The sequence below is a fragment of the Curcuma longa genome, chromosome 11, assembly GCF_044706935.1.
Source record: "Curcuma longa cultivar G26 ecotype Majalengka, Jawa Barat chromosome 11, ITB_CL_G26_1.1, whole genome shotgun sequence".
NCBI classification, from domain to species: domain Eukaryota; kingdom Viridiplantae; phylum Streptophyta; class Magnoliopsida; order Zingiberales; family Zingiberaceae; genus Curcuma; species Curcuma longa.
The window spans coordinates 33,012,663-33,038,498 of record NC_133871.1 but is presented as its reverse complement, the minus strand read 5'-3'; the positions used below and the strand labels follow the sequence as shown (position 1 = coordinate 33,038,498).

At 37.3% G+C, this 25,836-nt stretch overlaps 1 protein-coding gene and 1 pseudogene across 2 annotated transcripts; one reads left to right on the top strand and one right to left on the bottom strand.

Annotated features, from left to right (window-relative positions):
* Positions 1 to 4,227: 4,227 nt before the first annotated feature.
* Positions 4,228 to 6,475, bottom strand: LOC141841999 (aspartyl protease family protein At5g10770-like; annotated as a pseudogene). The gene is made up of 2 exons (XR_012602842.1): positions 6,389 to 6,475; positions 4,228 to 5,665 (listed from the first exon to the last, which is right to left on the bottom strand). The product of XR_012602842.1 is annotated as an aspartyl protease family protein At5g10770-like (transcript).
* A 2,257-nt stretch (positions 6,476 to 8,732) lies between these two features.
* Positions 8,733 to 25,486, top strand: LOC141840362 (peroxisome biogenesis protein 5). Its single transcript, XM_074728332.1, has 15 exons — positions 8,733 to 8,875; positions 10,059 to 10,190; positions 10,258 to 10,423; positions 14,012 to 14,205; positions 14,588 to 14,842; positions 16,991 to 17,113; positions 19,213 to 19,383; positions 19,633 to 19,823; positions 19,984 to 20,233; positions 22,076 to 22,160; positions 22,690 to 22,799; positions 23,184 to 23,408; positions 24,304 to 24,369; positions 25,078 to 25,172; positions 25,290 to 25,486. Exons 1-15 carry the CDS (start codon positions 8,756 to 8,758, stop codon positions 25,366 to 25,368), a joined length of 2,262 nt encoding a protein of 753 aa, XP_074584433.1. The 5' UTR covers positions 8,733 to 8,755; the 3' UTR covers positions 25,369 to 25,486.
* The last annotated feature ends 350 nt before the right edge of the window (positions 25,487 to 25,836 follow it).

The following is a 25,836-nucleotide window of genomic DNA, read 5'->3' as shown; positions in this document are numbered from 1 at the left end:
TGTAACATCTACGACATGCGGTAGGTGGTACCAGCATTTGAAAGAAAGATCAAACAAGTACACTAATTCACCCTAAAAGTCGATGCTTTCTCAAAGCTTGATACTGGGCAGGGACTTCCATCAGTGCCTTAATACTTTCGACTCGTTGGAACATTTCTAGACATTAATTATCTCGGTGAAATTCACAAACTGAACATCAAAAAGGAAGGGTGAGATTGAATGAGATGCTGACCTTTCCCCCCTTCCTTCATGAGCATTTCAGTGTCACAGAGTTACCTGAAAATTGTCAATGCTCTTTCAGGTATACGATCGTCGAACTCTTTCATCAACTCCCAAGGGCCGTCTCCCACTCCAACCAAAACTATCGACAATTGATAAATTTGCTTTTGTTTTGAAACAACAAAACAATTGATCCTGGTCAATGGTCATGTATTTTGTAAAACCTCACCTAGCTTCAACAATGGCAGCAATGGAATCTTCCTCTTATTTCGACATCACAACTTAGGCTCGCCTAAAACAATGAGACCGGGAACTTTGAGATACTGAAAACCGAGAAAACCGTCGACTGTTGGATAAAGTTTGGTGAATGAATTAAGCATCTTAACAAAGACAGAAAGGCAACCTGCCCATCTGCTATAATTAGAAGAACAGGATATATATCCTCATTGCTGTTTCAATTATCGGAGCAAATGATGTTGGCCCTGATCCAGTAGCAATACATATCAATCATGCATTACGATTGCTGGATCGAAGTCGACCGATAGGACAGGACGACGACCTTGAGAATGCCTGCCTGAAAGTTTTATTCCAGGAGCTAGCTAATTCTCTGTAGAGCTGCAATGCTTCCATGAATCCATTGCATGGACTATGGTCTGCAGGATTGAAACCGATCGAAGACAACTTTGTCATGAGTTGTCACTGCCGAGGATTCAAGAACTAACCTTCATGACAAAAAGTAAGACTAATTTCAGATCGATGAGTTAGGAGATGTACTGGCCATCACCAAAGCTGAAGCTGAAAATAAGATATTCCATGGAAGCAAGAAAATAAGAAGATGGGAAGGATGGAGAACAATTGCAAGGAAATGTAGAAGAAGGCACTAATTTATTTTTATCAGAGTGAGACATAGATGAAGTGAATTTCCATTGACTTTCTTGGGTTTAGCGAGTCAGTGCCCTGGAAATTCTAATGATCTATATGAGTTGACTTGAAAATCAAGTGATAAGTAAATGGATGACAAAAAAGATTAATAAATAAATGAATTGGATAAAATAGAAACTTCTGCTTTTATTTTATATTATTATTTTTTAAAAACAAAATCTATTCGTTAAGCCAATGGTTCGGCAGCAGGTGCGGCCACAGATTAGAATTTTTCAAAATTTTATTTGTTTATTTTATTTATTAATATTATTAGATATGACTCGATTACATAATTGACTCGATTAATCAACTTATAAAACTATTTTTAAAAAATAATATATATAGCTATTTTGTATTATTTTTATATAATTTGTTATTGTCCTAAATGAGATGACAATTTAATGCTGTCTCGCCATTTAGTGGTCTTAATATAATTTTATTGTTTTTTGTTTTTCGACCAAACTATGGAAAAGTTCCAACTTTTTGACCTTTTCATCTTCTATTTTGTTTACACCGATTTCGAGGAATTAATTATTTTGAGTTTAAATTATAGGAGCAAACTCGATTGGAAGAATAAATTCATAATGAGTTAATAAAATCAAATTAAATTTAAAATTAACACATAAAATCAGTAATGAAATATAAAAGTTAACTTAATCATAAAATTAATTAAATAAATTTTATAACAACCAAGTTCTCAAATAACCTAATCAAATTTAAGCATGCATGATTTAGTTATATTTTAATAAAAAAGCATGTAGAGATTAAGCACAAACTCAGTAATTATATGGACAATCCCAATTAAAAAAATATATTGATTCTTATTTCTAATCTCTCTTTTTTATAAAGGCTTTATAAAGGCTCTAAAGATGATGAAATCTAAAAAAAATTAAAATAATTAATTATAAAGTATACACAAGAATATACGATAACAAAATGAACTAAAAGTTTTTTACACATAATTGTCAATCGAAGTTAGGTGAAGCATCGCAGTATATTGTCATAGCGGATCGAGGACTACAACATGAGCATAAGATTGATATTGAAAACTTGTCTCAAGCTCTTTTTATAGAATTTCTAATGAAGTTGATGTAGCAAATCTCCAATCAACTAGAACCTCTTCGATCGTTTAGAAGATGTCGACATGGTTGCAACTTCTATTTGATAGCTAACGTTGTCCACGGTCTTAGGTCAACTAGACATCTTCCAGTCACCTAGAACTAGGTCTCTCTGACCCTGTCAGGATCGAGGTTTATCGTCTAATCAATCGCTGCTCCTTGCTCTGGTCACCTACCTCTTGACTCTTGATCGAGGTTTATCCCTAATCAATCGCTCAGACACCCTTCTGATCTGAATATTGTCTGCATTGGTTACATGTAATAGTATAATACGGAATTTAAAGTTACTCACACTTATCTTAACTAGATGTTCAACTCTCAGCTGACTCATCTAAACTTTAATAGTAAGACTTAGCTCTCAGCTATCTTGGATTTGTTTACCAAGATTTCAACTGTCAATTGATTCTACTTAGATTTGCTTGTCAAGACTTCAACTTCTAGTTGATTCCTCTTGAATTTGATTCATCTAGTTCCCAACTAGATTTTCCTTACTTGATTCCCAACCAAGTTTTGTACAACCTAGTCATACTATAACTTAATTTTTGTTTGGTTATTAATCAGATTTTCTTTGTCTAGTCCCACTAGGACTTTCATCATCTAGTTCTCAATTCAAACTTCTCTATATGTCAAGTAACTTGCACACTTGACACCACTTCGTTAGATCACCATTATATATCAAAAGTTGAGTTCGAAGCAGTGCTCTCAGCACCAATAGAAATTTTATCAAGTCAATTAAAAACGAACCTAAATAAATTAGCCTGTGCAAGTTTTCAAATGAGCTCGAATTACCGCAAGTTGAGAAGAAGAAGAAGAATCCAAAACTCAAAATTAAAGTGGAAAATTTAATAGATTCATTGGTCCGCCTAATCAGCAACCTAATTTTAAAAATTCAATTTTTTTAATATATTTTTATTTTTTTATGGATTAACCTGCCTAATCCCTAATCTACACTTTGGGATGGGCTAGATTAAAGATTTCTCAATCCGCCAACACTACGGATATGCATGTCTCGTCCTCTCTGTCAGATGATTAGTTCTTCATGGATTTGCCAATTTGAGAGCTTGCTTACCTTGGAAGAGATCATCTGACTTTTATGATAAGTCTGGTATGGCTTTATAATGCACCGAAATATTTGGGGAAAGTTTTTTTTGTGTTTATTTTTTTATGGAAGCTTAGTTCTTAAGTAATCGTTTATTATATGTATTATTATTATTTTTAGAGGTTTGATATCCCGCGCGACTCATCCCTACGCGATCCGTGCGCGACCGCCAACCTCCGCCCACTTTCGCCGCCATCGCGCCGTCGTCCGATCACCGCCGGCCACCAGACCCGGACCGTTGGATGCGCAACTCGCCGGCGCACATTCCGACATCGGATTCCGGCCGGATTACGGCCGGAATCCGGCCGGAAACAGGACAGTGCCCAACGGCCATTGTCGGCCGGAAATTAGCCGGATTCCGGCCGAATCGCGGCCGGAGACCGGCCGCGGTCGACGCGCCGGCGCCGGCCGCAGCCGGTCTCCGGCCTCGATTCGGCCGGAATCCGGTCGATTTTGGTCGAAATCGGCCAACAGCGTGATTCCGGCTGAATCACGGCCGGAGACCGGCCAACAATAGCTGTTGGTCGATTCCGGCCGAAATTCGGCCGGATTCCGGCCACCAGTCCGGCGCCGGTGAGTTGCGCATCCATCGCCGCCGGTCCGGTGGCCGGCGGTGGCCGGACGGGGGAGTGGCAGCGGCGAGAACGACGACGACACAGAGAAGCTACCGTGTTTTTTTATAAACGGCCTGGATTTTTCGCGATGAACGGTCGGGATCGCGTGCGCACGGGGCGTGTTTTTTCGTTCGCGCAGGATATCAAACTCGTATTATTTCATACTTACATGTTGCTGACGTGGAATTCACTTGATAATCTTTTTCCATTAAATAAATTATGCAATAGCGGATTTTAGCTTTTACAACAACAACAATAGTGCAATAGGAGAATAATAATTAATTATTAATTAATGAACATTTGTCGGCCATTTGCCTGTGGGCTCCAATTCTAACCCCAAACTTAATCAATAATTATAGCGAACACACCACCGTAATTAACTTTCCTTTTTTGACTAATGTCAATCGTGCTGCCACCGCCCGCAGCTCCTCAGGCACATCCGCCGGCGGCGAACCCAATCCTCGATCTCCCGACGTCGTACACCACGGTAAAACCCTGTTGCTGCGTGTTGCCGATGATAGCCACCTCGCTGGACGGAGCGAACGCCAGGCACGTCGTCGACTCATCCACGTCGATGAACACGTTCTTCGCCGGCAGCGTCAGCACCGCGCCGCCCTGAAACACCAATTCCACCCGCGGCGCCGCCAACCTACTCAGGCTCCCGACGTAGCACGTGTCCAGAATCGAGTACGCCGGCGCCTTGCGGTGCCCCGTGAGCGCCGCCGCCACGGCGCCGCTCAGCGCGCTGTACACGTTGCGCGGGAGCCGCGTGATGACGGTGCCGGAGTCGATGATCGTCTGCGTGCTGCTCGGCACGGAGATGCTGCGGCCGGCGACGGTGATGCCGGTTAGCCGGAGGAAGTAGAGGGTGTTGTCGAGGGAGCTCGAGACCAGGGGGGTGTAGGAGAAGCGGCCGGGGTTGTAGGAGCCGATGGAGAGGTAGCCGGAGGAGGAGGTGGAAGGAAGGCAGTAGGAGAAGGCGTTCCCGGCCACCGGCGCGTACTGGTAGAGCAGAGAGAGGCGGTTGCGGGCGAGGCCGATGAGGCCCGCGGAACGGCCGAAGAGTCCCTCGTTGTCCTGGCCGCAGCCGAAGACAAACCCAGGCAGGCGTTGGCCGTTGCCGAGGGTAAGGACGTCCTTGCTGAGGTAGCCGACGGAAAAGGAGCTGTCGCCGTAGCTGGCCTCGTAGATGCAGACGTTGGAGGCGGAGCAGGCCGGGGGGTTAAGCGTGGCGGACTTGAGGCCGCCGCACTCGGAGGAGGAGCAAGGGAGAGACTGATAGCTGGCGGAAGCAGAGGGGTCGAAAACAGAGCCGACCTGGGAGTGGCAGTAGACGCGGCAGGGGGAGCACTGGACCCAGGAGAAGGAGGAGCCGGTGTCGACGACGACGGCGTAGGACTTGGCCGGGTTGCCGAGGCTTATTCTGGTGACGTAGTTTCCGACTCCGAAGGAGGTCCCCTTGGATAGAGGGACGGATACGGCGTCGGGGCGGAGGAGGGGGGAGGAGGAGGCGCGGGAGGTAGTGGCGGAGGACTTGGAGAGGCGAGAGGAGAGGGCTTGGACACGGGCGGCGTCATGGGAGAGGACGGTGGAGAAGGAGAGCGGAGCTGCGAAGGGAGCCGGAGAGCAGGGGCTTCTCGGGTGGTGGAGGGTGAAGTGGACGGCGGAGCCGTCGACGTGAGGATACCGAGCTTCTGTTCGATTAGAGAAGAAGGGCAAGTAAGTAATTTTACCACCCCAAAAAAATATTTTTAATTTCTGCTTCTCAACTTAAGCTTTTTTAATATTTTTTTAAAAATTAAACTAATTTTATTAAACCAAATAACTAATTTTAACATAGAATAAAATAGCTAGCTAACTAATCTATCTACGAACCGTAATTAAAATGCATTATTAGAGGAATTTAAATCTTAATCCACATGATTAATTAGATCAATTTTCAATTAAAATAGTTATAGTGGGAAGACCATTTAGGCTCCAACCTAATGATTTAATTAAATGTCAAATCCTTGATGACCTTTTGTCCTCCAACCTAATTAACAAAATTTAATGACCCTACCAAGAAGATGCTTTCTATTAAATGACTACTATTACAAATAATATTAATTATTGTTGATAAATACTACTAATAAAAATAATAATAACGAAGAAGAGATGAGATCAAAATTAATTTTAGTTAAACAATAACTTTCACCTAAACCTTAATAATTTCTTTCTATCTTTAGTTTTCTATACCAAAATAATTCCATTTTTGATTAAACAAGAACTTGAATTCATATTTCAAAGTCATCATAGCCTTAATTGAAAATAGGGAAACCAAAACAAAACAAAAAACACAAGAGTTGATACTAAATTCAGACTGATTGATAATAAATAATCCAAAAGTATTATTTGAGAATCGAGATGGAGAAGAGTACCACTAAATTTGGAAGAGCAAATGGAGTCGTCGAAAGAAACCACTCCTACGAAGAGCAAAAGAAGCATAGATAGCGAAGCCACTCCATCTTTACTTGGCCTAGAAATTTAGGATCTTGGTTGGTTCTTTCACAACACAAGGTGTGATCTTTATAGCTAGAATTTCCAAAGGCCATGGTGGTTGGAACCCAAGGAGTCGCTTTCGTCCATTGAAAAAGAATAGTCCATCGAATTCTAAATGATAGATAGAATCTCATAGCCAATTATTTTAGAAAATAAAAAATATATAATTCTATAGAGTTCGCACTAGAAGTTGCATTAGAGAGTTGACAAATGACTTCATACTATTCAATTAAACAAATAAACTATCAACAAGCCAAGGATGTATGGCCATTTTGGTAAGTTTATTATGAAGCTTACTCTCAATCACTTAAAACATTAAAGGAAAAACAGTCACATATAACTAATTAATTAATTATTAAGATGTGTTTTAGACAATATTAATTTAGTTTTTCTCTTAACTTTCCTTTGTGTTAAAATTTCAATGTGCAAATATAACTACGATATGGATCTCCTCATGTCATGCAGGAGATATAGTACCAAGTGAAGTACCAAGCCGTGCATACTTTAAATAATTAAAATTTTTTTATTATTTAAAAAAAATGAATCACAAATCATTGATGGCCTTACATCAGAGAAGAAGATATGGTTTACTACTTTGAAAATGCGTGCACGTAAGCCACTCTCTAGCAAGAATATCTCTCTCCATAGATATTTTTGATTAAATTTGAATAATTTTGATCAAATTAATAATAGCTGTAACACATGCATAAAGATATTCTTTTAATGAAAAATATGATAAAGTATTATTTCATATATATATATATATATATATATATATGAATTGGAAGTATCACCAACCACGTGAGATGTTCGGAATTAGCTAGCGGATATCAATCTAATGAATCTGAAGTGACAAACAAACTTCCAGATGAGCTACGGCGACTAATCAACTCGGACATAATCGAATTGTACCCTAATCATAAATTTATAATAATAGAGTAAGATTTATAAGATTTAAATTATATATATATATAATTCAGCATGAGCAGTAGCTTTAAGAAATGAATATTTATTCCAATTAGGAAATAAACTGATGTTTAATTTCTGTGACAAAAAAGTCAGCTCCCCATCGCTTTCCTTTGTAAATTAAAGATTAATACAGGGAAAACAATTGGCTGGCTCAGAGAACACACGTCGCTGTGAAGTTAGCTGGGTCATCAAAATCAGCATCGACCACAACGGAGTGAATTAATTAAAGTTGAAATGGATGGAATACCATCAAACACATGAACGACGACAGTGATTAGCTAGGAGAAAAAGAGCACTCGCGCGGCATCATCATCCCAGCTGTGCGTTAATTAATCAGCTAAATTAAATTAATTAAGATGAGTAGCTAGCTAGCTACTCATTGAAACTGTTAATCTCAAATTTATAATAAAATTAGGATGTGCAAATTTATGATAAAGCTTAATTTGCAGGAACGTTAGATTATGAATACTCTAAACGCCGAGTGCATGGATTCCCTCTTTAATTTTTCAGGTTGTGGAAGAAAAAACAAAAACTACATTAAGACTAGTCTACTTCAGAGCGTTGGAGCCATCTGTTGGGAGAGGCAAGTGTGCAGTGGTAAGGAAGGAAGAGTTACGTGCCCATGAAAACTACTGCAATATGACAGTTTTGTCGTAGTCGTCCTGTCGATTCATTGCTTGACTGTATCCGTCAAGTAACTGAAGAAGAAATGGTTACGTTGTGTTGGGCCAAGAAGGCCCAATGTCCTGTTTACTCGGAAAGATGGGAAAGGGATGGAAAGAAACTGATGGCGGAAAAAAAAATGTCATTGTAACCATTTTTCAATCCTTTTTAACTCTTTTTCAATCCTTTTCAGATGAATTCCTTTATCTGGAATTGCCAGACTATATGCACTTGGTTCAGCCTGACTCGGACCAGAATAAGTTGGGTCTCGGTCCGCATCTAACTCGGACCAGGTTGAATACTGGTTCGGCCTATATCATCCCCGGTTCGGCGGTTCTCATCCGGCACGCCAAATCCAGCCTCGCATTCCTTATCTAATCTCATCCGTCCGATCGTACGACGACGGCGTGTAGGCGATCCATTAAATTATCGCAGTGGAAGACCACGGAGTCGGTGCCCTTCCCGTTCCGTCATCACGGCGGCGATTTAACGCGGCTTTTATATCGCATGGTAAGTTAACGGCGTCATAGTTCGCTGATGCTTCCGCCAACGCCCGAGGGCGGAGAGGATTGTTTAAGGGATTTCTTTGGATAGAGGATTTGGGAGTAAGGGCGATGGCCATGAGAGATCTTATCGCCGGCGGGGCGGCGTGTGCCGTCCCTGGCAGCGCCTCCTCTTCGAATCCCTTTGGCGCTCTCGCCAACGCGATCCTTGGATCATCGTCCAAAACCCAGGTAGCGCTTCTTTCGTCTCCTTAATCTTTTCGACTTGCCCTTTAACCTTGGAATTGTGATTTAATGTATATACTCCTCTTTGGTATCCTTATTGGAGTTGAAGGCTTGATGGTACTTACCTTTTTTCGTTGGACTTGTCGGCTGGTATATTACAGTTTGTATTATTGAAAATGGTTTAATTAATGAAAAGGTTGCTCACTTTTTGGTCCCCAAGTTGTTCTTGAGATAGATGTAGGGTTAGTAACCGCATGTTTATGTCTATTAAAATTTTCAAATCATATAATACAACCCAATTCCTGGATTTCTTCATGTCTTTTTAATACTGTTGCATACATGACTGAGCTTAGTTCTTCATTCTAGCTCTTGTTGTTTGTATGACAACAACACAAGTATGGTCGCTTTTGCTTTTGATTCTTTTTTATTTACGAACAGAGTGATTAATGTTGTTCTAACCTCGGTATAATTATTTGTTACGGTAGAAAATCAATTTGTTGGGCACGAACAATTTTTTTTGTTGAATTTATCATGGTTTTATATGGTAAGAAACTTTCAAGAGATAACGTGAAGTATATCTGCTGGGGATCAAAATGGTTGAAGCATCTGTTTCATTCATTTCTGTAGCATGAAGTGTCAATTAGATTAATCATACAGATTCATCTTGAAAACTGGAGATTGTTATTGTGTATAAAATCTATAGTTAAATCTCTTTGAATAAAATATCTCTATGTATGGAAAGTTATAAGGCGTTAAGCATATTTATAAAACTTGGATTTCACCTACTAGTCTGACTGAAACAGGAATCATAACCCTGTTTGATCCAGTTCATTTCACAAATTGGAAAAGAAAAAAAAAAACTCATGATGATCATTTTTTCTACATTCCTCTAGAAGGTGTGTAAAGATAAAAAATCATGAACTTTATTTTTAGTTGTGCTTCAAACATGTTCATATAAACTATAGAATCTCTATCTTCTCTTTCTCAATATGAAGTTTAAATCCTCCTAACTCTTAAATTAAGGTTCATCACTAGTTGTGAAGAGACAAAATTAGTAGTTCACCTGGAATTCTCCAACTATGGCTTGCTAGCAAGTTGCATAATATAAGTATGCTTTATTAGCAGTATTCTAATCAAATATTTGACTATGCCACTGTCTTTCCTGATCCCACAAACATATACTTCATAGGAGTTAAAGGGATTACCAGGAACTGCTATCAGTGTGTCCGGTTCTTCTCCAGACTTTAGATCTGAAGCTCCTTTGTCCACTATACCAGGTTTAGAAAATGAGGGTCAACAGCAACAGCAACTACATGGGCAGGTAAATTCCTCATTTTTGCATTTTGCATATTATCCATCTTACTAATTCTACTCATCTTCAATCACAGAACTCTGAATTTCTCAATAGTTTTCGCTCCACCAATGATGGGGTTCTCACAGAAGCTTGGAAGGAAATTCGGCAACCTCCTCTTCACATGCGGGTCAGCGAAATTGAACCTCAGTTTCGGGAATTTGAACAAATATATAACCATGGGCTTCCTCCTGTTTGGGATGGTGTGTTTCACATCTTTATATGATAATACCCATACAACAAGCATATTTGATTGAGTTTTTACACTTAATTCATTCCAATTTATTCACACTATTTGAATTGTTTTTATTAGTTCCCCTTTCGGTCATAATTCTTGATGTAAAGTTTACAATATCTTCAAATCAAAATGCTAGCAAGTGAAGTTGTTTTATGCATGCACTCTAGTTCAGATGCCAAACTGTTTGGACATAACTCTCCAACATACATTGTTTTTCCAGAGTTTTGTCCCCTATATTTTGCATATTTAGCAGATCATTCCCTTGTACCAACTAAGCAGCTTTCTTATTTCTATATTCATGAGTGGATATTAGAAGTCAGCTTGGGCTAAAATTTAAAGATTGATTATTTGAGTTCAGATAATCATTGATGACTCAAAATTTTCAAACATCATTAATTTTTTTTTTTTGCAAATTTGAAGGATTAGTTGTAACAATTATATACAGTTTTTAGTTTTGTCTTGTCATGATTTTTCTGAACAAGGCAATAGAACCCTGAATAGGTGTTGTTTAGATATTCATCTATTTCATTCCCATTCTTAATGCTTGGTAGACGAGAATGGAAATCAAAATAGGGATTTGATATCCCTGATTTCATAACCTACCCCTCCCCTGGTTATCAAACCCATTCCCATCTGCGCAGCTTTTTCCCCCTTCGCTTCGCTTCTTTCTCGTCCGCGGAAGCCCCTTCGTCACTTGCTCCACCACTACCGCCGCCACCGCGATCTCCATCTCCTCTGTCAACGCCTTCATCGATGTCTCCACCAATGCCTCCTTCACCAAGCACACTCTTCGCCTCAACAGCGGCCAGACCTTCCTCTGCTACTCCTCGCGCAGTAGGGCAACTCGCTGCTCTTCGCCCCGGGCTTCGCTGGCGTCGTGCGCCTCGCAGCTCTCCCTGATCCCGCCTATGAGCCAGTCCTCGATCGGTTCAGATCCTGTTATCCGATCTCCGACGAAGCCTCCTTCACCCGACCCTTCTCTGTGGAGTACAGGTGGGAGAAAAAGGGATGGGGCGACCTGCTTCTCCTCGCCCATCCCCTCCACCTCCGCCTCCTCTCCTCCCACGACTGCTGCGTCACCGTGCTCGACGACTTCAAGTACAACAGCATCGACGTTACCGAATTTTATGTTTTGAACATGATCAATTTTCTCTTACCATTCATCACCATAATAGAGATATTCCTCCATGTAATGCATGCTTAGTTGGAGGTGTTCCTTCAGGTTTTTGGTTCTCCAGTTCACCTTGATTATTCACTATTTTCTTAAATTGTAGCAGTGATCATCGATACATTCATGCCAGTGCAGCAGCTTTTTTACTTCTGAGAGAAAGGAAGGCACTCAACCTACCCATAAACACATTGAGAATAAGGTTTAAGCACAAGGTTTGGACATAATTATAATTTGTAACTAATAGAGAGTTAAATTAACAATGCTAGTAAGGTATAATACTATAAAATGGAAGGGGTTCCTTTCAATGAGAAGCCATGTGGTTGTTGCAAGAGCACTGCTAAAACACTACAGAAATCATGTTTTTGTTCTTGACGACGCACACATTTACATCTATGAAATCCATACCAACACATATACATGGTCCTTATGTTTCTCAATTTTATAGATACCAGAGGTGATGGCCTCAGTTACTGCATTTGCCATGATATAAGGTGTAATGGACATGCAATTGTAAGGTTTACAGTAGTTTCAACCCTCCTTAACAGAGAGCGTATGTCTGAATTGTGTAAATTACCTTCCATGAGCTTAATTCTTGGCATAGTGGCATGATCAAGGTTCAAATTTTCAGTAAAGATGCTGATTTTCTTGTTAGCCTTAAAGTCTCAGTGCTGAGCTATGCTGACATTCTGTAAATCTGATTGTGTTGGTTTTAGACTGACTCCTCCCCTATGTCCCTCTCCCTGTTGGCTTGTTTACTTATAAAAACAATAAGATAAATTATCACATTCAATTGAATTAAAAATTTTATACTAGTTCAACAATTTTCTAAATATATAGCATCGTAGTAAGAGTGTCTGAACCATAGTTTAAAATCTTGACCCGTGCTGAGATTTTGGTCTCGGACCGGAATGATACAGTTTCGGTATCGTATCGTGTCATGCCAATATGGTTCTGATATTTTTTAAATATAAAATATATTAATTAAAAATAAAAAATTTAATCTAAATATTTAAAAATAAAAATAATATATAATTAATGAGATAATTTTATTAGGTTTTAATTAAGTCTATTTAAATTATCTCAATATAACTAGGAGTTGATTAAAATTATTAACATAAGTTATTTAATTAAATTTAAGTTAAAACCTTCATCCCCCGACCCCCACTTGTTCCGCACCGACAGTGACAGCGGGTCACTGCGACGTGGCCGGCTCGTGAGATGCGGCTGGCTCGTGTGACGCGGCTGGCTCGCGCGACGTGCCCGTAGTGACCTCTAGGCCAGCGTGATGCGTCCAAACATGTCGCGGGGCCAGCGTCGGCATCGGAGGCGTGCTTGTGCGGTTGTGCAGGTGCTGATTCGCGGGCAGAACAAAATGTTTCACATGTATCGAGTGAAACAACACAAGATTTTAAACACCGATCTGGACTAATGTTATATTACTAGGAGCTAGAATGAATTGTGTTCGACATTGGATGAGAACATTGTTGTTTGCCTCATCCTAGTGAGATCAGGTGAAAAAATTGAACAATCTATAGCATGAGAAATTCAAGTCCTTCCAATTGCAGAATTTGTTAATTGTTCTCATCAATCTTTTAGTTGGTCAAGCGTAAAAAATGCTATTGTCACATATTATTTTATCTAGTGGCTCATTGCGAAGAAACAACCTATAGCTTGGGATTTGTTTTGTCAGTTGTCACAGAGTTAGCTGGTGATCAAATAGTGGTCATTATAGGTAAGTATCCTTTTGTCCTTTTAAATCATCGCTAGAATGACTTTTTAATGTGTTCACAAAGTAAGCTGCTTTTCATTAGATGATCTTGAGTTTTGAGCACACTCAAACATGCTGGCATGATATATGATGTAATTGATATGTGTGTGTAACATATATCCTTCAACTAGTTTATCTGATTTTGAAGTAATGACAAAATAAAAAACATTTTGCCACCACACTTAAATACAAATTGAGGGTTGAAAAGCAGTCACATTTGCTGAAGTTAGTATCCTACTTGAATCCAATTCTCTTCTGATTTTTGAGGTTAAGTGCGTAGGCTAGTTGATTTTCTTAGCATGGAAACTATGTTCAAGGCTGATCAAAGGTGAGCCTAATTTGAATGCATTTATCATGTCCAAGAAACTTAGAAATTGTGCTTGATGGATTAAATGTTTTGTCGTGTAAATAATCTTTGGGCTAGTTTAGGTTTCTTCTCATGGTCTTTGAAGCTTTCAATAAATAGGTATGGATGTAGCAATGTCAGCTCTTATGTTGAATTTTGGTTTTAAGACAGAAGCTTATAATTACATTTTGACCATGAAAATGTAATTCCAACTTATATTAAGAGCACTTTATTGTGATTTTTATGTGTGCATAACTTTACCTTGCAGGGCCACCACAAGGTGTTCTATCTAGATTTCTGCATTCCTTTGTAGACAGTGGGCGTGCAGGTGTTCCATTTCATCCTGCAACACTACCTGTTCTTGGATTATCTCAAGGTGACAAGCAATGCATACGCGATAGGAGCTTCATAATGGCACACCACATTTTTGCTGATAAGAGTGAAGATTACATTAACGCACAGGCAAGAGTTGGGTTTTCTCATATATCATTCACATATTACTCTGGTGGCATGGAACCTAGTTTGTTTTATCAGTTCTATCTCCCATTTTAAGTTGATAACTATCTCCCATTTTAAGTTGATAACAATTAATTGTCTTGTTCCTGTTATGCTTTTAGTTTGACTGAACATTCTGATTTAAACACAGTTTAGTTTCTTTCATTTTCACAATAGTTACAAAAGGGAGTTTATCGTATTTTGGAAGCTTTTTTAATGCAATCAAGATAATTAGTTGTGTTTTCCATTTTCTTTTATTGTTATTGTTGTTTCACTTGTTGTCATAGTACTTTCAGTTGTCTGTCCATCAGATATGTGTGTATAATTTCTGATAGGTAATGTGCCTTAGGTAAATGCTTTGCTACATTCGCTAGATATTGATGGCAACCAAGGCCTCAGGGAACCCATGCGCGGACAATTTCGAGAGCTGGAGGAATATTGGACTGAAACACAAGGTTCCCTGAGGTCTGGGATGCCTAATTTTGCTGCTGATAAATGGGCTTCTGAATTTGCTCAACAAAGGGCAAGTGGGGATCCTGAGACATGGGCTCACTCTTTTGAACAACAGCATGGCATCAATGGTTGGGCGTCTGAGTTTGAACAGGTAGCATTTTTTTTCAAACATTTTAAACTATTATTCTTTTCTGAGTATATGGTTGAGTGAGAGGAGGGGATAACATGGAGACGGATTCTTTGACCCACCCCTAATAGGGTGGTGGACTAATTCCAGTGGACTTCTAACCATGTTGGCTTTCCGAGATATCTTTTAACTTTACAAATTTAAATATACTCATGGACCCAAGGAAGATTGGATCATGTTTTATAATACTGGGTGACCTTTATTTACCCCCCTTAGGGTTTGGGGAATGCCATGTACCCCTTTCATCTTCAAAATTTTGATTTTAGTCCTTAATTTGAAGAACATGAAAATTAAGTTAACAAATTGGGTAGACAAACAAAAATCTAAAATTTATATGATAATTTTAAGAACTTTCACATATGAAAATAAGATGTTTTTTGTTTTGATTTCATTTCTCACTTAGGAATTTGAAGTTGGTGCATGAAGATTAATAGACTAACTGAAGTAGACATTATGTTGTGGTGGGTACATGAAATACCACCAAACTAAAGTAATGGTACATGGAATTTGCTCTCTAAGGCTGTATCTATTTGAGGGGAGGAAGAGGGGAATGAAAGAAAGAAAACTGGGGAAGGGAGGACGGGACTAAAGGGAGAGAAGAGAGGTCTTCCTTGTTTTGGCTATTTGAAACTAGAGAAAAAAAGAGAAAATGAGAAAAATTATCAAAATTAGTTTTTTGATTTTATTATTCCTGAGAGCTATTGGGTTAATTAGTCGTTTCTAACATTTTCATGTTACCATTACTCTTTTGTCAATTTTGGGATGCAACTAAATTATAGGAAAGATAACAGAGTTTTTTGTTCCCTTCTTATTTCTTCATTTTCTTCTTCCATCAAAATAGATAAGGGATCCTTCCTCCTTTCTGCTCCTTCTCTTTTACTTGAGATCCGTTCCCCTAAAGTAGAAACAACCTAAAGGTGGATTTATTTGGATTGAAAGCTAGGATGGGAAGGAGGAGAGCAAGTGATACAAAATTCTACACAAATGATGGAGCTCCATGTGTGGCAATTTTGTATCTTTCCCTATCTCTCCTAATTTTCCACCCAAGTAAACAACCTAAAACTTTTCATGTGTATAAAAGGTCAGTGGAGATGAGAATACTATGGCTTCTAGGATGGTATTTGAGGTTATATGATAATATAGACTTTAATTTTTTTGGTTTGTATTTAAACAATTAGAAGATATAAAGATCAGTTAGAAAAAAAAGACTTGTTAGATGAGATGAATTAGTTGGCAATAGTGATATGAATGCTTAAAGCAAATTTCACTTGAAAACAAAATATCTTTGTTTAGCTAGTGGTGAAGAACATGCATGATCTACACTAGATACTAATCAATAAACCAGAAAATTTCTGTAAACTAAATCAGTGAATTTCTCCTATTTGATAAATGCTTATTGAGTTATTATTACTGATAAATCTGAGCACCCTATGCAATTTTGTTGTTTAAAGTGATTGTTTTATTTCTTAAGCCAGTTTGTGAGGGATTTGGTAAGGATCTGAAGAATTGTGGTTGATGGTGTCATACTTTGTTATATCATTCAAATCATAAAGTGGTGATTTGTATTTGCAATTGCTGCCTCCTTAGATTTCACCAATTTGGCATTGGGACTTGGCACTGCAAGTTTGAAAACCTCAATATTGGATGGATTGATTAGGCAGGATTGACAGTACTACTAGTGGAATATATAGAAAAAGGAAAACAAATTAATCTTTAAATATTTAATACGATCATATTATATATCATATGATTTTGGGATAAGTATTTGCATAGGACAATTGGCTTGGGGCTGTCAATAGCGATGGGCAATTATAATAATCATAATTGATGAATCACTTCTTTTCTGAAAAATGATCAAAACTGCTTGATTACCTACAAGTAATATATATTTTTTGCCACGTGTATTTAACTAATACTCCTTTGGGTCATTTCAATTAGAACTTACATCCTAGTTTCTGTTACTTTGTCTTTGCAGTAAGTGTTTATTCATGATTGTTCAGTGTTAATGCAAAATTGATGGCTTCTAAAACCTTTTTGATTATAGTACATTGGCGATATGGATTTTTGGTTTGTGTCTTGTAATGGCTTCACTTTCACATCTCTTGCTTACAGGAACAGTCTCAGTTGGCAAGAATTGGCCAGGTCGGAGGTGCAAACATGTCACAAATAGCAGCAATGGAACAATCACGAATGCTTGCACATACCTTGGCACAAAATGATGATCCAAAATTTCAGGTATGCAGCTGCTCTCTCTCTCCCCCAAAATTCCAATTATGGTTGGTGCACACTTACTGCAAGTCCTTAGTGCTTATTAGGCATGTCTACTGAATATTGAGAACCCCACCAATAGAGGAATCACAGAATTACTCTTAACACATACACCTTCTTGTGCCACTTCAACTTCCTGCTTGATCAGACTAAGCTTCAGATGCAATGTCCAGGACTGATCCAAGCTACCTTACCGCTGCCACGAAAGGTCCACAGGGACTGAGAACTAGGCCATACACTTTAGTTACCTCCATATCCATTATTTAATTATTGTAAATCTTCCGTTTGCAGTGATTGCAACATTGCGATCTATCATTCCTATTGTCAGAGGAAGAATCTTTAACTCTTCTTTCCCATAGTACGAGTGGGCTGGAGTAGAGGCATTTTCTTGTAGTTTTTGGAAGTTATGATGGTTCTTTGATTGGAATCAGGAGTTAAGGAAATTGTTATATAGGTTGAATATCCTTGTTGAGGTTGCTGTTGGTAGAACTGGTATATAATGGTATTGTGAGTGGCCTGAAGGAGTTTCTTAAGGTAACATAGACCTCACTGTCTGTAGGCATGACTGGGGAAGATAGCAAAGTCAGTAGAAGTTTTGGCAGGGTTGGGGAAAGCAGACAGCATTTCAGTAGAGTTCCAAGGACTTACATAACATGGTCTTAAAAATTTGACCTGATGCCATATTTATTGTGTTTTTTGTGCTATTTAGAATAATCTGCATCAAAAGTTTATCATTGATGTATTGGAATGTTGCAGATATGGTCTCTGGAATATGCTCTGTAAAAAATTGTATTTGGTTTTGCCAGTGTGCTAACATGCAATTTAAGTTTGTCCACAGAATAGTTAAAGTTGATGAAGCAGGATCATTACTATCTCATACAAAGATTAAACAAAGAGGAATCTTAATACTGGAAAGATGAAAATACATTGAAACTTACACCTTTTTATAGACTTAACCCTAAATAGAATTAGAAATAAATTAAAACAATTAAATGTAGAAAATGATTATTTTAAAAGGCAACCACCTAGGTTGTTTTGACAAGGGATCGTTTTCTAGTTGTTAGGTGGGCCTTGTTAGGCGACACTTAAAAAGCAAGTTAGGCAGACTGCCTAGGTAGTCCAGGTGAGTCTAAGAATTTTTATTTTATTTTTTCTATATCTTGTTGGTTCATTTGATATTAAAAAGTAACTCTAATTATCCTGATATTCCCATCCTACGCCCGTTGTTCATATGAGCCTCCAATCTAATGCAAAATATGTCTGCTCATTTTCACCCAATGTCGGTGATTTGCACCAATTTAAGGCCATTTTTATCCATCTTTTATTTGTTCTCTTTTTGCTATTTTTCTTCATTACAACGTAAAATGTTTCATTGTTCTTATGTGGTTAGCTATGTTATCAACTATGACATACATTTGTAATCATATTTTGATTGATTAAGGATACAGGTACCATGTATATGCATTCATATTAGTTATGATTGATTTAATATGCTTCTCTTTCATACCTTAATATTATTTTAATATTGGCTATCTAGGCTCCCACCTATTGCTTAAGTGCTGGGCAATGAGCCGACTGCCGACAACCTGGAACCGCCTTTCAATACTTAATAAAAATAACCTTATTCCTTATTCCTAAAGGAACTCAACCAAACTAGGTAGTAAATCTAATAACAAATAAGGAAACATAGACTAAACTTCTACCAGAACTCTCGTACCATCCTAAATAGGACAATTACCAACTTGGAAATCATCAAGACTACTCCTAAAGAGGGGAGCTTACCAAAATAAACTTAAAAACTTTTAAACCTTCAATTCCTTGTTTGTATTGCCCATTGGAATCATTTTTTCAATTTTCCCCCCAGAAATAGCTAGTTTTGATTTAACTCAGTTGAACCTTAACTGTAATTCACGATACTGAAACTGGAGAGTTGCTAAAGATGGTTTCATTTTTGAGATCTCTTATTAATTGTGTATGAACTGAAAGAGAATCAACACGTGCTAGTTCTTTTGATTATTGTAATCTCTCAATTTTTTCTAACCAACATTTTTCTATAATTTTCCTAGAATTCAAAATTCCTCCAGTTTGTTTCAAAGATGAGCAGAGGTGAGCTTATAGTTGATGAGAATCAAATCAAACCGGCCACTGGATCCATTGCTAATAATTGGGTCGATGAATATCAAACACAACATAGTGCTGGTCCCAGCTCTTGGGCCGATCAGTTTGTGCAGGAAGAGGTAGGCTAACATCTACTTCGCTTAAAAATTTCTATTTATGTATAAGAATAATGGAAGAAGTGTTTTTGCATAATTGAATTACTACTTAAGGTCAACCAACCTCAATGACATTTTTAGTGAAGATCTTTGTAATGACAATAATGGCCTATATGATGCCAATTATCCATCTTAGGACAATTCTTTTCTTGGAAAACCGTCTTAGAAAGTTCCTTTTTTTGTAGCTGATTTTTATTGTTTTATGTTTTTCAGCTTCCACAAGGAAGGGAAACATGGGCAAAAGAGTTTGCCAAGGAATATACACAGCAGGCTGTTGATGATAAGTGGGTTAACGAGTTTTCCAAGTTGCATGTCCAGGACTGGGCTGACGAATTTGGACAGCAGGTTGCTAAAGGAGCTTTTGGTGAAAGTATAGCTGACGATTGGGCAAACGCATACGACAAGTTCAGTTACTCAATTTACTTCTAACATTCTAATATTTAATACTATTGGCGCTGTTTTTTTTTATAAGGGAAATAATCTTTTCCTTTATGGCATGGATTATAATTTTAATTTATTAGCTCATATTTATACCATCATCTTCTCATAATTTTCTTCATTTAGGTATCTCGATGAGCAACTTGTGGCTTCTAAACAACAGTCTAATGCTTCAAGAGGGGTATATGTTTTCTCTGATATGAACCCTTATGTTGGCCATCCCAATCCTTTAATAGAAGGACAGGAGCTGTTTCGTAAAGGGCTTTTAAGTGAAGCTGTTCTTGCACTAGAAGCCGAAGTTCTGAAGAACCCAGATAATGCTGAAGGCTGGAGATTGCTGGGAATTACACATGCTGAGAATGATGATGATCAGCAGGTGATATTTTCTTATCCTTCAAGGTTGACCTATGAATATTCTACATTTTAAGTATGCACAAAACCTATTGTTCGATGCATGGTTTGAAATTCATACTGTACATGATGGCATGATCGAAAGACATCTTGTACTGTACTTGGTTGCATGATTGAAATGTGTTGTTTTAGTAACTTACCTAAACTTGAGTTTTGTGTCATGTTAATGTTTGACATGCCTTAGCACAACATGACACGTGTCAAGTTGAATTCAAGTGATGTGTTGTATTTTTGTAGTTTGTTTCTTTAAAATTTTAATTCGATTGATTTTTATATGTATTCCTCTCGGCATGCATCAAAGTGAAAATGAGCAAAATTATTTTTAATTCAATTGCTAACTAGTATAGTCTTATTAAAAGTAGAAATTCTAAGTGAAAAACTATCCAAATTCATGTTTGGCATGGTTTAACAAATGTCTAAATGTAACTCGTACCAGTGTGGTTTAAGATGAAATTTAATTTGATTACTATCTAACTATTAGTCTTATTTAAGTAAAATAACTCATCTAAATCTATCTTGGTATGTTTCGATGAATGCCAAAATGTTTCAAGTATCTCTATATCACAATGCCAAGGATCATTCTATCCAGGGGATAAAAAATTCAACATGATACTTACCCTAGGGTAAGTAAGTTGCCTTCCTTTGTTCTTATTTTTTGTTCTCATCTCTTTCCTCCCTCCATCTCCAATTCATCATTTACACCATACATCAACATTGCTCTACAACACAAACTCTTACATAGAAACCTTGGTTTGATGTTAACTTTTCTTTCTTTTGTTGCGAATAAGTCACTCCTAAAATCATAGATTTGCATCTTGTGTAGTATGTGGAAGGGTGAGGTATAATATTCCGGCAATATATCAACATGAGGTACCAGGATGGCTCATATCATTCTTATTTAGCTGATGTAATATTCTACCAATATTTTTTTACATAATACAATAAAAATGAATGGCAGTCCAAATAGATGCAGATTGGTGTTGGTAGTATCTGCTTGTTGAAACTGCTGTACAAATTATGTTTCAATGATTAAAAGATTTGTGCTCAATAGCTAGTGATATAATGAGGATATGATCAATTTGAAAATTTAGCTAGTACAATAAAAAAAGGATTTATGGTTTTCTTTTGACTATTAAGATCATTCTGGACAAGCAAATGCCAGAAATGGTCGATTTAGACAAGCAGTTGGGAGTTGGTACATTTCACTTTATCATCTTTGTTTGTAGCTACTTGATTCATTCGATTTGTAGTCAAAATTGATAAAATTCAAAATTTACATTATCAGAATGGAGAGACCCAAACACAGGTCCTATCAGACTGGACTACAAAAGAAATATTTTCACTATAATCTTTTAGGAAATTGAAACTTCTCTGCTGTGTAAGTATTTATGTATGAAATTGGTCATGTTTCAAATATGTTGTCCAGTTACTTTAATTGTTGGAATGTTGTGTTTTTGTCTTGCTGCTAATCCATTTTGCATGACCAACTTGTTCAACATGCTTAGTTCTGTGACCTCTTAAACAACTATGGAAATCACCTTCCCCCTTGATTTTCTAATTGGTGGATCTTTTATATCTCACACCATTTCATCAAAGTTGTCAAAGGAAATATTAGTAAATGTTGCTTTCCATGTTATATCCATTCTGTTCTTGAAATTTATTTGCATACAATTGATTGGTGCCTAGTTTTTCTTTCTTTGACAGTCTTCATTCTCCATCAGTGATAGGTCTGGTGAGAAAAATAATTATAATGCCACTATTTTTTTTCTTTCTGGAATTTAGTTTGTTGACCCTGCTTCTATGTCAGGCTATAGCAGCCATGATGCGTGCTCAAGAAGTAGATCCCAGAAACCTAGAAGTTCTCCTTGCACTTGGAGTGAGCCACACAAATGGTAACTATTGCATTTTATTTTGTTTTTCTTTATTCAAGCTGCCTACTTTGTTGTTGTTGGTTTTTTTTGTGGGTGCGAATGTGAAAGTATTACCATTCTAAAACTTGCACGTTATATTTAGAGGTGAATGCTTTATTCAATATCATGGTGATTATAGGTGTATTTTTAAACTTCTTTGTTAGTGTTTCTCTTTACGTCAATTTTTTGAGCTTGAACATTTGGTTAGCATGTTCAATTGTGCAGATAAAAAATCTTTAAACCATGGAGCGGCAGTTTTGAGCATGAACATTTGGTTAACATGTTCAGTTGTACAGATAAAAATCTTAAACCATGGAGGGACAATGCTATTGCTATCTTGCTTTTTCGAAGTATTTTCTTTTTATAGAATTTTTTTCTTGTCAATATTTTTTTTCCTATGTCTACGTAATTGTTTCATAAATTGTGATGAAGGATATCAGCAATTTCATAATTGTAAAGAATATTATTCAGTTTCTAGACTGATTCTTTTTTACTGGGTTGTTGAACACAGAACTTGAGCAACCAGAGGCATTGAAGTACCTCTATATGTGGCTTCAAAACCATCCAAATTATGGTGCTTTAGTTCCACCACAGTTGGCAGATTCTCCATATTATGCCGATGTAAGTATTTGCATCATAGTATATATGGTCTATTGCTTAGCTTAGGAAACAAAGGAGATGTTCTGACTTTGTCTGACATTCCTAATTTACGGGAACCTGAGTTGACATTCTTTTAAGCAATCAAATGCAGTGGACAACTCTACCATCATATTATTTGATCGTGTGGTTTTCCCTAATTATATGACACTGCACTTCAAGAATCAAGCTCCATCTTGAAGCCAGAAAATCAAACTTAATATTAACAGCTGACCATTTTTGTCTGTTTAACTGGTTTGGCACTAATATTGAATTTGTCATAAATGATGTGAAATACTTTTGAAGTTTGAATAATCTTTTTTTTATGTCTTAATGTTCAGAGATAATTGTTTCATTTATTAATATCAGGTTGCAAGGTTGTACAATGAAGCAGCTCAAATGTCTCCCGAGGATGCTGATGTCCACATAGTTTTAGGAGTCTTGTACAACTTGTCAAGGGAATATGATAAAGCCATAGAGTCCTTCCGAACAGCATTAAAACTAAAGCCTCATGATTATTCACTATGGAATAAACTTGGTGCAACACAAGCAAATAGTATCCAGAGTGCTGATGCCATATCAGCCTACCAACAGGTAGCTTTATTTGTTGGTTATATTTTCTATTCATTTAGCCATCAGGCTTTGTACTTGATCAAGTAATTTTGCTGATATTTATGTGGAGTAATTTTCTTTTATTATATATACACTATATTTGTGTATAGTTTTGTACATGTATCTACATAAACAGCTAGTAATGAGCCTGTGTATGAGCTCTCATAACTAGCCTGTTTATGATCTGTTAACAGCTTTATGGTTAAAACATGCCTTTGACTGTTATTAAGCAAGCGCACATGTTCTAGTTTGTATGTTTATGAGATTAAACATTGTTCAATCTCGTATTCTGTCATACTAATGAGGTTTTACCAAGCTGAGCAACAAGCTTTTTTGTAAACATTTTATTCATTTATAGTGTTAACCAAATGCATCAATTAAACTCTTAATTGATAGCTACCTAATCAATTTGTCTTCATTTCCATTAGATTCAGAGCTTCTTCTGCAGTTTTCTCTTCACAATCTTCAGATTGTACAACATAGCTAATTTGAACAGCTGAATTCCCTTCGTCATTCCAGTTGATCTTCAGTTTTGTGACATATTCAGTCATATTACCCTCTGCAACTTCAGATCAAAGCAAGACTGTATTTCCATTTTCCATTATATGTTAAATAGGCTTTTGCTTTTGAGGCATTTCACTAGGCTTTGATATGTATTACTGCATAGTTTTCTCCATGAGTTCTTTTCGTCCACAGCACCTTGCTGGACTTTCAAAAACGATGATATTTGAGGTTTTGTCACAGTTACATGTCCTGTATCCTCTATGCAACCACATTGTTGTTCTATTGGAACTTTTTCATTGTCATCTTGTGCATTTTTAGCTTTGTTTATGTACTGACCTTTTTTACTTTTTCCATGCTTGCAATTGCTTCATAGGCACTAGACTTAAAGCCCAATTATGTTCGTGCATGGGCAAACATGGGTATAAGCTATGCAAATCAGGTTTGTTCTTTTCAAAGTAAGCTTCTATGTCATCAGCATTTTTTAAGTAATGCCATGTCACACATCCTTGGAGAAGTATATGTTGGAACACTTGGCTAATGCAAATAATGTATCTGAATCTTTTGAATATTCCTTTTTTTTAAATGGCAAAGAAAAAAATTGAAGTGCGCAGGATTTTGCTCAAGTACTATGATTCTAAGCCATGATTCTACTCTTAGATATTATAGAAGTGGGTGAAATTAAATGTACTTCTTGATGAAAGAGACCCATTACATAGTATATAGCTAGGATATGACAAAATAGTAAACCTAAAGTTACCAAATTTGGACTAAACCCATTACATTAATAATTTTATTAACCTAATAACACGCTTCTTCCCTCTCAAGTTGATCTATGCTTGTTTAAACTAAAAAAGATGTTTAACTAGGATGTGCCAATAATGAAACTCAAAACATAATACTTAGACGAGAGAAATGAAACTTTGGAAATTCCTTTTACTTAAGATTAAGACATCAAGATCACACTACATCAAGGTCTGATTCAAGCTCAGTGCCCATTGAGTAGCCTGATGTTTTTTGACAGATTACTGATTGGTTTATGGTACTTAGTATTCTTCTGAACGATGTTCCTATCTCCAAAATGCATGCAGTTCCAGATGGTTTTCAGTCAGCCAAATTAAGGCACTTATTGTTCCTTCTAATTGTTCAGGGTCTATATGAAGAATCTATCCGATATTATGTTAGGGCACTTGCTATGAATCCAAAAGCAGATAATGCCTGGCAATATCTGAGGATTTCTCTCAGGTGTGCTGCTGCGAGTAACTAGTTTCTATTCCTTTTTATTAATTTATAAGAAAAAAGGTGAATCAAATCTTCCACAAAGTTGAAAAGAGTAGTTGAATTCAGTTCCTGTTTCTGCAGCTGTGCTTCGCGGAATGACATGTTTGACGCCTGTGACTCTCGAAACCTCGATATTCTTCAAAAAGAATTCCCACTCTGATTCAATCCTACAACTGTTGGAGGGTTTTGATGGACAAATATGGGACTTGCTACGACCCCCATGTTTACTGCCTTTTGATTCTTGGGTTGCCATCTCTTGCCTGTTTTAAGTTAACAAAAAGAAGGGGCATCATCTCTATGAGGCATTTTAGTTGACTTCAGAGTGTCAAGTACATAACAAAGCTTATCGATACATCATTTTCTGTGGCTTTGAGTTGAACATGCCGATGTACTGTCCTAGAATATGCACACATATTGCCATGAATGCATTACCTGAATTGATGGAGATTAACTTCATGGTTAAAAGGTCGCTTGTAGAATGTGAATTCACGTTACGTCTCCACTTATCACCATCATCAACAATAAATAAATGCTCCTTTGTCAAGCTTTGTAATTGCCATCATTCAATGATCATACTAATCTTTTATCATTTTCATACTTATGATCAAGCTTTGCGATTGCCATTAAC